Here is a 14629-nt window from a genome sequence, read left to right on the forward strand (position 1 = left end):
CTCAGCTTCTGTGACTGTCTGGTGTGGTTTCACAAGCAACTTCATTCTTGTTCCATTTTTCTTTGAGGAGACGACATATTGTTAACCTGTTATGTGTACAGTGATATCAGGACATTATAAGGACCTCCTTGTACAAAATGTAATTCCAGCTTTGCAAGAACGCAACTGTTTCCACAACACTATTTTCATGCAAGATTGAGTGACATGGAACGCCGGGGTGGCCGTGCGGTTCTAGACGCTACAGTCTGGAACGGCGCGACTGCTACGGTTGCAGGTTCGAATCCTGCCTCGGGCATGGATTTGTGTGATGTCTTTAGGTCAGTTAGGTTTAAGTAGTTCTAAGTTCTAGGGGACTGATGACCTTAGAAGTTAAGTCCCATAGTGGTCAGAGCCATTTGAACCATTTGACATGATAAGTCGGTCTTTCCAGCTGAAAGATCCGCTTCAAGAAACCTTCAGTAACAATTTTATCATCACTAACCAGTTTCAAGGTGTGTGACCTTCCAGATCCCATGACTTATCCATGTGACTTCTGGTTGTGGGGATGCTGAAAGATCACCTCTGTCAGGGATATATCTGGACTCCTCCTGATCTGAATAATAGCACACAATGCCATATAGCTTTCATTACACTGGATACGTAGCAAGCAACTGTTGATTATGTTGTGTTACAGATGCAGCATGTTGCTGAGTCAGGAGACCACACTGGACACATATTGTAACTTGTTACCACATCCTAATAAATTCATTAGGGCAGTGTGGCAAAATGTGAGTGCCTTTGCTAACAACATCATATCGCCTGCAGTGCCTCTCCTGAGCTCATGACCATAATAGTTGGTCCCTAGATGACTGGAAAACTGTGGCCTGATCAGATGAGTCCTAATATTAGTTGGTGAGAGCTGATAGAAGGTTTGAGTGTGGCACAAACTCCACAAAGCCATGGACCTAAGATGACAACAAGGAACTGTGCAAGCTGGTGGTGGGTCCATAATGGTGTGGGGTGTGTTTACATGGTATGGACTGAATCCTCTGGTCCAACTGAACTGACCACTGATTGGAAATCATTATGTTTGGCTCCTTGTAGATCGTTTGCAGGCATACAATGATGGAATTTTTATGGAAGACAATGCACCATGTCACTGGGCCATAACTATTTGCAATCAGTTTGGAGAACATTCTTATGTATCCCATTGAATATTTATGGAATTAAATTCAGAGGTCAGTTCATGCACAAAATACTCCACTAGCAACATTTTTGCAGGTGTGGACAGCTATAGAGACCTCATGGCTCAAAATTTCTGCAGGGGACTTCCAATGGAGTCCTACTTTCTTTATTCACCCATGTTAGAAAGTTAATTGCTGAGATCACATTGTAGGCTCCATATAAGGTTTCCAGATCATTTTTCCTATCAGAGTCTTTTTAGAAAATGTAAACTGAAATCATCACAGATTATTAACTGCGTGCTGCCATCTGACACGTAGCATAGTAATGAATCGCAGTTCCTCATAAATAGTTTGAAATTTCCCCAAGGTGATCTGTATACAGTTACAATTGAAAACAAACTATTTTTCAGTATTAATTCACATACACACATTTCTGTGTGCTGATCACTAAAAAAAACTACTCGTGTCAGTGTTTTTGAACTTAGGTTCCGTCAAAATATATGTAACAAAAAATGGTTCAAATGGCTCTAAGCACAATGGGACTTAACATCTGAGGTCATCAGTCCACTAGACTTAGAGCTACTTAAACCTAACTAACCTACGGACATCACACACATCCATGCCCGAGGCAGGATTCGAACCTGTGACCGTAGTAGCAGCGCGGCTCCAGACTGAAGTGCCTAGAACCACTCAGCCACAGCAGCCAGCTATATGTAACAACTCTTTCTTTTTCCATACTAGTTCTACATTAGTCAGATGGTAGAGTGTAATCTTTTATATTTAACTTTGCTGACCTTGTGGTTATGTGGTGCTCAGATAAGCATAGGAAGTCCATCTTCTGAGAGCTCTCTAAAATTTCTAGATAGACAAGATCACTAATATTCTGATGAAATAAGCTAACCTTACTTTTTTATGAACTGTCAAACATTCTGTGGTGTTCTTCTGATAAGTTAACTTCTCTCATAACAGGGTGCCTGAATCCAGATTCTGACCTGAGAAAGATGCCTCTCTGACACCAGTAATCAGAGGGATCATCAGCAAAAAGGTGATATCTTTTCAGTGGTTTTTTGATCTTGCAGAACATAAGTTCTTTTTGAAATATTCACATTCTGTCAAAAATAGTGTGATAACATGAAAGCAGTCTGGGTCTTTTTTATTCTATAAAGAAAGTAAATCCACACATTCTTATGGTTGCTTTCCTTTCCAGTTGCCAGGTTTTTTCCCCACATATCTGTCTTTCTTCCTCTATCTTTTCGGAGCTCTCTAAATTTTTTAATATCTTTTCTTAGTAATTTTAAGTAGTTTGTGTATTGTGTCTGTCCTCACATATTCCGGTTTCAAGGTCATTCAACTGAGATATTATATAACACTAATAAACATGTGTTACACCATAACAAATCACTCTTTGATCACATTACATCTGTCTACCATTACCTCTTAGATTTGGTCTTCTTTTGAAATGCTGCAATGTCTCAGGCAGGGAATTTATTCTGTCTGTTGTGAATCTTTCCCAATCCCTCCCATCTTTATCTATGAAGGAGAAACCTCTCACTAACACCCCTTCCCTACCACCTGCTATTCACTGTAACACATTTGTGTTGTGAGAATGGTATACCGTATTTACTCGAATCTAAGTCGCACTCGAATCTAAGCCGCACCTGAAAAATGATACTTGAAATCAAGGAAAAAAAATTTTCCCGAATCTAAGCCGCACCTGAAATTTGAGACTCGAAATTCAAGTGGAGAGAAAAGTTTTAGGCCGCACCTCCAAATCAAAACAAAGCTGGTCCATTGTAATATGAGACACAATTTAGATCGAATGAATGACGATACAGCTACAGTAGTTTGGTTCGAGTCGTAAGCTTAGCAGTTAAGCTTTACCACGTAGCCATTGCTATGCGTCAGGCGCTCCGTCCGCATTTATACAGGTACCCTTCCTTTTTCACGCGCTTCGTCTGGTTTGAATTGATTGCTTATTTTTCTTTGATCTGACAAGTGCCGTTCTCTTTGTTATAGGTGTTTACATCACTCTAAGCTGAAAATGCATTACTGTACTGTGTCCTGCATTGTTTGTCGCATTCTGATAATGAGTGTTTACGGTCTATCGCCACTCGCGGCATGGCTTGCTTTTGTGTGCGCGCTACCGCCGCAAGAGAGAGAGAGAGAGAGAGAGAGAGAAGAATCATCACATTAGCGAAACAATAGCAAGAGACTGCTATTTGTTGTTAGTTACACTGCTGCTTTCTTTGATAATGATCGACAAGAACCAAGTAATAGACTGCGTATGACAGATGATGTTCTGAACGAGAGTTTAGCGAAAATTTTTCTCCGTTTGAAAATCTTTGCAGACGCCTCTTTAGTACATTACATTCTGCACAGAAATTAGAGTCATCTTAGATTTAAAAATCTAGTCAAGTGCCGTGCTTCGCTTCTGACTGTATCACTATTAGGCATAAGAATAATACGAATATAAACATGACATGGTATGTATATTCTTCCGTGTTTGCTGTTGTCTCACACTAGTTTTGTAGTTTATTAGGCGGACAGGATTTAAATGACATAGCAGCAAACACGAAAGACTACATGGCAAAATGTTTATATTCATATTAATCTTATGGTGAAGAGAATACTGCATGTGATTCACAATTCATAAAAGTTCCTATTAGCAACCATCTCTTCTCACAGGTAGGAAAAAATTCAGAACGTAGAGTTGGCCATATTGACAAACATCCCAGTCTTGCCAGTCGGATTTTCGTAGCCCATTGAAATGCTGTTACATTCGAAGATGAACAATACGGAATTTGTATTTACTTCGTTGGATAATGTATGAAAATGCAGTAGTCGAAACTCGGGGCGGAGAAAAAAAGCTCGTCTTCCACCTTTTTTTAATTTATTTACTGATGCAGAGGTTTTGGCGCCAGTATTTATCTTTGTGCTTGCAAAGCATGCCTGTGTAGCGCTACATATATTTGATGGCAGAAGTTAGTTGTGGCGGCACCTACCAACATTTTTCAGAACTTCCGCTTACTTTGCACTCGATTCCTGTTTTTTGGATTACAAAAACCGGAAAAAAAGTGCTGCTTAGATTCGAGTAAATACGGTAGCCTCTGACTTCTCCTCCACCATTCCATAATCAACATACTTTTAAAATAGCCCATGCATTGAAGGCTGCCACAGCACAACAGATACTTACTAGTTCGTGTTTTATCCTTTCACTTTCTAATCAGTCTCATTCCACATTCTTAACCATGCCAGTAATATTACTACAGTGCTTGTAATTTCACTGGATGAAAAAATACTTAAAATTTTTAGAAATGGTTGTAGTGATTAAAGTTAACAAAATTTTCAAATGAAAATCTAGTCATGGTTGGGATGAAATGAAAGAAATTGTCTCTAAGCTGGTTATCACCACAGGAGATCAAATTTGTACAATGGTAGAATTTTTATACCAACTGATTTCACAGTGCTGTAAGTATCTCGACAATGCACCCTATTACATAAAAAAATTACAGTGTGGTAGATACTTGTATATGGAAGATAACATTGGCTCTGCAATCCAGGTGGCACACATATTTGTTTGCACCTCCTTCTAATGGGTTACATTTTCGTTTTTGATGAAACAAGCCTTCTTTTTTTTTCACTTTTCTTGAGGGATGTGTAATCAAAAGAAAATGTCATACCAAATGTCTATATTAGGATGCTAATTGACATTATTTTTTTGTTAATAGAACTGGTTACATTTGCCTTGTTAATTCTCTGTTTCTTTGTTATTTAAAGTAGTGTATAAGATATAGTTAACAAGCTACTGACATTAACACAAAATAAAGCAGTACTGAATATCACTCTTTAAAAAAAAAAAAAAATAAAACATATTTCAACGTACTTGCCAATTGCTGAAAGAAGGTATTCCACGCCTTGCTTTTCTTGTCGCCTTGTGAGAGAAATATTAGTACAATCTGGACTAAGGGATTTGCGCAGAATACCTTGTAAGAGACCATGGGGAGCTATTTCAATACATATGGCATTCTTTGGTATATGGGCACTTCCTTCTTCAAAATAAACATAGCTCAATAGATTGTTTGTTAAGTATTCTGCTGACACTGTTTTTGCCAAATCAGAGTCCCAGTCTTTTTGTAGCATTGATGTGCAAATCCATTTTGATGATCTTGGCTTTGGATCTGGAATGACCTGTAAACAAACACAAACTATTATTAAGCACAATGAAATAACTAAAGAACTTTTAAACACTCAAAATCTCATCTCTCTAATTTATGCATTAAAAAAATGTTTATTCTAGTGTTCATTCACACTGTATAGCTTCTGTCTGTTCATCCTTAGTTGTGACAAGCATGTACCTAAAAGCATAAAAATACATTCCTACAATAATCAAACAATGGAAAATCTAGGATGGAATGTAACAATACGAGAGAAGGAAAGTCACTACTCACCATACAGCGGAGATGCTGAGTCATGATAGGCACAATAAAAAGACTCACACAGTCATAGCTTTTGGCCATTAAGGCCTTTGTCAGCAGTAGACACACATAAACACATGCACATTCACACTCACGAACGTGCAACTTGCACACACGTCTGCAGTCTCAGAGAGCTGAAACTACACTGCAAGCATAAGCACAAGTGCATGATGGGAGTGACGACTGGGTGGGGGCAAGGAGGAGGCTGGGGTTGGGAGGGGGAGGGATAGTATGGTGGGAGTGGCAGACAGTGAAGTGTTGCAGTTTAAACAGAGGGTAGGAGAGAAGGTGTGGAGGGGGTAGGGGGTAAGTAGCAGAAAGGAGAAAAATAAAATTAAAAAGAAAGTAAAAGACTGGGTGTGGTGGTGAAATGACGGCTGTGTAGTGCTGGAATGGGAACAAGGAGGGGGCTGGATGGGTGAGGACAGCGTCTAACGAAGGTTGAGGCCAGGAGGGTTACGGGAACGTAAGATGAATTGCAGGGAAAGTTTCCACTTGCGCAATGAATAAGAGCTGGCACCTTGTCTGGCTTCAGTTACATGATTTGCAAACACTTCAAAAATACTCTCATGTTGGCACTTGAGATAACAATAAATGCAGACAAGTGAGGTATACAGATTATATCCCGAAGAAGAAGCGGTCGTGACAGGAAGAGTATCTGGCCACCCTCTACCTCTAACATTGCCAAATCCAGAATAGCATGCTGACTCTGTGAACCTATGGCATAAGGCTAGGTGACAGAAAAAAGAATAAATCTTATTTACCATAAGCCCCACACACTTGATCAGCATTTTAATATAGGACACATAAGTATTTTGCATGCAGTCTCCTCTGTACAGAGGCAACACATTACTATGTGTTCGTGCCTGCCACCCATCTCCTCTAGCAAACAACCTCACACTGTAGGAGACAGCATCACAAACTGCATGCAACCAAGGACAAGAGTTTTCTCTAACATGCACCACTTTGCCACAATGTGTGGATTTTCCCTAAAGCTTGCAACAGTGAGTGTCCACAACTCCTGCACTGATGTCGATCTGTCCACATGAGCACGGTGATTTGATGTTCTTTCAGTGTTAAGTTTTTTTTTTTTTATTATCAGAACTTAACAGCTTGCCATAATTCTACCAGATAGATGCATGACCAATGAAGACATCAATGGTGAGTCAGCTATGTGTGTCTCCAAAGCAAAGACCATTGCAAGCTCCTATGACAACTATGGAGAACTAGCAGGTGAGATTGATACCATATATCAGGGAAACATTATTCAGCACCCATATGAATGCAGAGTATCTGCTCCACGGAGTCCTTTAAATTACAGCAACTGTAGATCAAACTGTCTTTTTGTGAACAATATCCAAATCATTGTGGCACCACACAGGTGGATGACAAAGACTGAAATTCGCAACTGTTGGATTAGCTCCACCTATGGTACCTAAAGTTCATTTATTTGTATTTTGTAGTTGCTTTGGTCAGTGTGCTAGATTAGTCTCACTTTCAGTACTTTGCCTTCATTTATTTGTAAGTTGCATTTTGCTTTGATTATTGAGTTAGATTAGATACCCTTATCGTACATCCATGTTCTCTTATTTCCTTGATCACTGTGTTAGATTAGCCCAATTTGCCATACTTCAAGAACATTAACAATGTTTCTCAAGTTGTCTTAAAGAACTGTGTAAACTAATTCCCTACACATTTACGGTGGACACCCATCATGTGAACTCATAAAACCTTCATGAGTGGTGGGGGTCACTGGAATGATTAATTGAGAGCTTTTATTCATACACATTTTTATGGTTAAATTACATATGTAGATACATTCTGCAATTAATTGTGATTGTTAATGTTCCCATAAAGGAAAAGTTTACTATTCAGACATATTTTTTACATTGCTCTCATGCTTTATCCACACCTAGCAAATACTTGGTCTCTGCCTGTCGTGTTCAGTTAGGAACATAATTCCCACATTGGTGACCCTAGCCAAAGCACCCCTCCCTCCCATACCAAGCTCTACAGCACAGCTGGGTAAACTAAGTGGCTACTTATGACACATTCCCACCACCATCCAGCTAGCACTCACCACACCAGGCCACATGTGTAGCACAGCACACTACTCCACCTATTCTATCGCTATTCTATCACTTGCACCTTTGTCCCGCATTTTGCGTGGGGTGGGCGTGGTTAAATCGGATTTGGCATGTTAATTTGAAGGGGTGGCCGGATGCCCTTCCTGCCGTCACCCCGTACCCCCCAGGACGGAATCAGAGTACCCCATCTGTCTGCGTCTAGTGTAAATCATGGTAAAGTGTGGATGTGTTTCAAATGGCTGTGAGTCTCGTAACTGAGGCGGAATGTGGGGACCAGCCCAATATTCACCTATAGGGATGTGGAAAACTGCCTAAAAACCACATGCAAGCTGGCCAGCACACCATCCCTCTTCGTTAATCCGACAGGCGGATTTGATCCGGGGCCGGCGCGCCTACCTGAGTCCAGGAAGTAGCGCATTAGCGCTCTCCGGTAACCTGGCGGGTACAGCACACTACTGCACCATTTCAGAGTTAATACAGCAAGTGAAGTTGAGTCTGACCCGGGCTTGCTGCTACCAGCCAGAAACTAAATCCCCTGTCCCCCTGATCTACAAGCACATATTTCCAGGTTTCATCCTTTCCTCAGCAACTGTTTGCAGCTTGTAGAGACCGTCATCCCCTCCAACCCCATAACTGGCCAGCACCGCATCCACCTACCACCTTTTAACTTCTGCAACTCTGGCTGTGGTTTGCTTCCAAGGAGGCAACATTCATAAGATCCTCAATTACCAGCAACCCCATGCCACTCATATTAACAGTTGTGCAGCTCAAGTTTTTGGTCATTGTGGATGCCTGCAACATTGTCACAAGTCTGCCACAGTCTAGCAAATTCAATACCCTAAAAGACCAGCTCATAGCACAGTGGCCACATCAGAAATGCTGCCCATAATTTCATTATTTTCATTGGAACATGCAGCCCCCAAGGCTCCTCCAGCACCACTGCGCACTTTCCGAGCCTATGATCCGTCCCGAAATGCTGTTACTCGTGAATTGGCTTGTGTGTCTACCTATCACAGTCCATACAGTATTAGCGACACACAGCTAAAGAAACACTGACACAGCAGCTGTCTTGCTGGACATGGTCTTCAAGACCCGTGAAACCCACACCATCGTTGTCGCCGTGCAGCATCGTGATGGCCCTTCACGTGGTCTCCCACACATACAGCCCTTACCAGAACCCATATGCTCCACAACCCACAAACCTTCCATGGACATAGTGCAGCTCATAACCTGCACGACTGGCAAAATTAATGAGCTCACCTCCATCATGAAGCATACACACCCCCCACCCTCACACTGCTTTCTTGACAACACTGCACCACTGCTTGCAGCAGTCCACCGATCACCACCAGGAGCAGCCTCTGCGTACCAAAATATGCCCTCTCCTACTCACGGAGGAAATCTTTGTGGTGCCAAACTACTGCACATTCATGTCCATCACCCATCTGCTCTCAGAGATGACCTCTTGCTGTAGCAAATGACGCATCACCTGGCAAACAACCACACTGCAAATTGTATGCATCTGAGGACAAGAATTTTCTCTGTCATGTGCTTCTTCGCTGCAGTGCATGGGGTTTTGTGTGTCCAATTCCCAGTACTTCCCGCACTAACACTGAGCTGTCCACATGAGGAGTGCACTGATTTCATATCCTTTGGTGTTAATTTTATGTTCAAGTTATTCCATTATCAGAATTTAACAGCTTGAAGCAGTGCTATCAGACAGGACCACAAACAATGAACAAATCAATTGTGAGTCAGTTGTGTGTATCTATAAAGCAAAGAGCATTGCAGGACCTGTGGAGAACTAATTGGTGAGACTGATACCATACTTCAGAGAAACATTATTCAACACCCACCTTATGGTCTCATGTCCTGAGTGTGCAATATCTGCTTTGTGATGCCCATTAAATTATAGTCAGTGTGGCAAGTTCCAACCTCTTTCTGTGAACTATGCACAAACCACCATGGTGTCACATGTGCCACTGTTAAAGACTGAAATCCCCAACTGTGTTAGATTAGCTTCACCTACATCACCTGAAGTTGATTTATTTGTACTTTGTAGTTGCTTTAGTCACAGCTAGATTCACTTCACTTATAGTACCTAAACTCCATTTACTTATACATTGTATTCTGCTTTGATCACTGGGTTAGATTAGATACACTTATGACTTCTCCAAGTTCATTTATTTGTATTTGCTTATTGTCTTGGTCACTGTGTTGTATTGGCCCAATTTACTATACTTCCAAAACATTTCTCATGTTGTCTCAAAAGAAATGTGTACACCAATTTCCCACATATGTACACCAATTTCTCATGGTGGGCACCCAACATAAGTGGTGGCCTTCATAAGTGCCTACATAATTCCTTCATAAGTGGTGGGGATTACCATACCATCTTGAATGAGAGTTTTTGCTCATAAACGTATTTGTGGCAACTTACATTTGTAAATATGCTCTGTAAGTATTTGTGCCTGTTAACATTCCAATAAAGGAACAGTCTACTACTCGGACATCTTTCGTTACAATGTTGCCATGCTTTACCTGCCCATTTTACCCTACACATCCAGCAAACCCATGGTATCCACCTGATGTGTTCAGTGAGGAATATAATTCCCACGTTGTAGAATGACTGTATTTTTCCAATTTTCCATCTGCTTTATCTATAATTGAGCCTATCTGACCATTCCAAGTCATATACATACAAATTGCTATATTGAGTTATTTGTGTGAGATAACTGATTGAATATAATATCAATGAATCACAACAGGTGTCACAGGATACCACTTTTCTGCATTTTGTGATGTGCATTATTTTACATTCCCATCCTTTTAAAGCAAGCTGACTATCTCTGCACCACATTTAAATCTTATCAAGATCTGAGGGAGATTTGTGAGCCTTTTTGCAGGTACTACTTCACTACAGGTACTGCTTAGGAGTGTTCCTGCAGTACTTACCAGTGAGAATAAAATTCTGTCCAATGTTTTCCACAGTTACATATTTTATTAGACATTTTTAGGTGTAGTGTGTTAATTAAGTAATGTCAGAAAAATGCTGAAGTGTATTACAATACTGAATCTTTCTGTTTGGTGTAGAAGCGAAGTTCTTGGAGGATGGAGAAAATGGATTAGCTGTGTGTAATACACAAAAAATGCACTACAGGGTGGGAATTATTTCCCAAAATGCAGTATGCAAGAAACAGAAGAAAATCCAGGTTGGCAGCAGCAAGTGTTATTTTATAACAAACAAAACCATTGTTTTTACAGTTTCTGTCTTTCACTGAACATTAGGAAGCATATCAATGGATAAATCAACTCTGTTTTAATGTAAGAATTAATAGCACAAATAAATTCAAAGCCTTCCTTTACAGGTAATTTGATAGTGTTACATGCCCCTCTCATAATAATATCATTTAGCCATTTCAATCATAATGCTTAATTTTGATAATGCTGTACTAATGGTAAAATCTGCCTCCCACCCCCACACATTAAAAAAATTAAAAAGACCTTGAGTCCAAAAATGTTTCTTCATTCATCTCATTAGCTAGTTAACAGATCTGGTTAAGAAAATCCCATCACATCCATTACTACAAGCTGGTTGTCATAAATATTTTGCATTTAAGATAACAAACAGTGGAAACTCAACATAGGAAAATTAACAATGTAGGAAAAGATAAATTACTACTTACTGTACAGGGAGGGACACACATCATACATACACTCAAGCAAGCATACCTCATGCACACATGACTGCATGAGGTGTGCTTGCTTGTGTGTATAAATGGTGAATGGGAAACAGAGAGACACACATGGCTCATACACTCAAGCTAGTACACCTCATGCACACATGACTGCCAACTCCGGCAACTCAAGTCTGAGCTGCTGGAGTTGGTAGTTACGTGTGCGTGAGGTGTGCTTACTTGTGTGTATGACTAGTGTCTGTCTCTCTCTTTCTTTTTTGGCGATAAAGGCTGTTGCCAAAATCTTTGTGTATGTGTCTTTTAACTGTGTGTATCTGCAACTTAATTTGTTCTCTTTTTGGTAAGTAGCAGTCTATCTCTTCCTAAATTGTTGCATTTAAGATAGCTACCCTTAGATTTAAAAGTACAAGATATCAATATTTAAACAGGTTTACTAAAGATCACTGCCTGATAACTTTGCTAAGATAATGGTTTAGCTTGATTTTTGTAACAGAAATTTACCATATATGAAGTCACATAATTGTGAGTACTGCTTGTCAACAATACCAACTAAACTGAATCAAATTTTGACTATTTGTGAAGTGAATCAGATGGGAAAATCTCAAGACTACCATAATCATATTAAATGATTACCTTTTTTAGATAATTAAGAAGAAGCGGAGCAGCTGGTTTGATGTATGTACTGTGATATGCTACATTTGCAACATTCACAGTTTTTGCAAATATGCCTTTTCCCTTCAGTACATCAACAAAGTCTTCAACACTTTTTGTTGGACCAGAAAGTGTGCAGCTACTACGAGAATTATGACATGCTACTTCAACTCCTGGAGGAAGAATATCTTTTATCTGTTCATAACCCAAACCTAGTAAAAGGAAATACAAGAATTACAAAGTTATCTCCATCTTCAGAAAGTAAATAACAATTGTATATGTAAAGTTCAATAAACCTTTAAATGTTCTCCCATCATATACAACAATAAATTGCAGGAAAGCTAATAGTTACAAAACAGTTATTGCAGAGATAATATTCTTAAATATGATCAAAACTCAGTGTCTTTAATTATTGATACAAATCTTCCATAACTTTCTTAGTTTAATGGTTTTATTCCTGTTAATGGGAACACAAACAATGAAACTCGTAACGTTAGGAACTTCCAATTGTATTTTTGTTGTAGCACAATTTTATACAATAGTCTAATTTGGTTTTCACAATGCACTGCTTCTACCACTCTCCTTTTCATTTACTTAATGCTTAGTTTCAATATTTTCTGTAGTACCTCAATTGTTCTATGAATAATGAATAATGTTTTTACTTACTGTTGTTGCAACACACCTTAAAGAGGTGATAAAACCACTTCAATATGACTTATCAAAATGTCACAATCCTTAACCTGACCACATAGCTATGTGTGTGATCATCTAAAATACTGTTTAGTGTTTCAAAAACTGAGATACTGTTTAGTGATTTTGTTGCAATTAACATCTGACAATGAAAGTAAATGTAGCTGGGAAACACTTGCTAGAAAGACCATTTTCCATTAGGTCACTTAAAGGAAAAATGAAAGTAGTTAGAAAAGGTAGGCTGAAGCTACCATTAACTAATCTAACATCAGAGCATAAGAGCAAAAATGAATGCTACACTAGACCTTTTTCTGTTTTGCGGGATGATAGTGTTGGTTGTTTGACAAGTCATCCCGATTCAAATAAACTTTTCTATTGGCTGTGTTTGCTGTTTTCCAGAGAAAAGTCAGCAAGGAATCAACACAGTTTTCCAGATTTAAATTTACAAAGACATTCAAAATCCCAAACTCACATGCAGTCATTTTTGTAGTTAAAAATTTTTGGGAAGAACAGAGTCCACACTCTACCAAATGAGCTGCATCACAGTAATATTAGCCAGTACAACAAACCAGTTAAAATGAACATGGAAATTCCAGAAAGATTCAATGATGCAGTGTGATATTTAGCTAAACAAGAGCTCCCATTTTTAGGATGTAATGAGTCAGATTAACAAGGGAAATTATCTGCAATTACTAAATGTTTTGAAAAATTATGACTACTTGTTAGAGGCACACTTGAGTACATCTAAAATATTTCGAGTAACTTTTGCATCTGCACAAAATGACACTGCTAAAGCTATTTCTGAGTTAGTCAAGGAATCTCTGAAACAAGAAATAAAATCAGCCGACTTTGTAGCCATAATGCTTGATGAAATGTCTGAGATATTGTGTAAGTCACAACTGTCAACAGTGCTGTGTTACATTCATGAAGGCAATATGAATGAAAGATTCATTTGTTTTAATGATGTCAGTGCAGACAGAACAGCTACTGGTTTATATGCTTATGTTGAACACTTAGTTAATGAATTTGTCATTGCAGAGAAGTTGGTTGGCTAGACATAATACGGAGCATCAGTAATGAGTGGACATGTTAATGGCTTCCAGAGTACAGTTTTGTCAAAATATATGAAAGCTCTCTTCAATCACTGCCATGCTCATTTATTAAATTTTGTTTTACAGAGAAATATCTCTAAAAGGACTTTAAGCACTTTTACAAACTGTAGGAGATCTTTCTTCATTTTTTTCTAAGTCACTTAAAAACCATGTGCATTACAGGAATTTATTCAAAGAAAGATGCCATCACTTGCCTCATCTAGGTGGACCTTCTAGTCCAGATGGACCACACAGTTAAAGAACACAGACTACAATTTTATAATTCTTGGCAGTGTTCTGGATAACAGTGATAATAGGAACAGCGATGCAGTGGTGTAGTCTCAGGATATATATATATATATATATATATATATATATATATATATATATATTTAAAAAGAAAGATGATGAGACTTACCAAACAAAAGTGCTGGCAGGTCGATAGACACACAAACAAACACAAACATACACACAAAATCAAGCTTTCGCAACCAACGGTTGCCTCGTCAGGAAAGAGGGAAGGAGAAGGAAAGACAATAGGATATGGGTTTTAAGGGAGAGGGTAAGGAGTCATTCCAATCCCGGGAGCGGAAAGACTTACCTTAGGGGGAAAAAAGGACAGGTATACACTCGCACACACACACATATCCATCCACACATACAAGACACAAGCAGACATTTGTAAAGGCAAAGAGTTTGAGCAGAGATGTCAGTCGGGACGGAAGTACAGAGGCAAAGATGATGTTGAAAGACAGGTGAGGTATGAGCGGCGGC

At 39.2% G+C, this 14629-nt stretch overlaps 1 protein-coding gene across 1 annotated transcript in view; it reads right to left on the reverse strand.

The window, feature by feature from the left end:
• LOC126191105 (fatty acid synthase-like) overlaps window positions 1–14629 on the reverse strand; it is a 394390-nt gene that overhangs the window by 186337 nt on the left and 193424 nt on the right. The window contains exons 12-13 of the mRNA XM_049931844.1: window positions 12057–12286; window positions 5047–5351 (exon numbers count right to left, since the gene is read on the reverse strand). Coding sequence (XP_049787801.1) covers window positions 5047–5351; window positions 12057–12286 — 535 coding nt within the window. The remainder of the gene's footprint in view (window positions 1–5046; window positions 5352–12056; window positions 12287–14629) is intronic.

Source organism: Schistocerca cancellata, chromosome 6 (assembly GCF_023864275.1).
Source record: "Schistocerca cancellata isolate TAMUIC-IGC-003103 chromosome 6, iqSchCanc2.1, whole genome shotgun sequence".
Classification (NCBI taxonomy): Eukaryota; Metazoa; Arthropoda; class Insecta; order Orthoptera; family Acrididae; genus Schistocerca; species Schistocerca cancellata.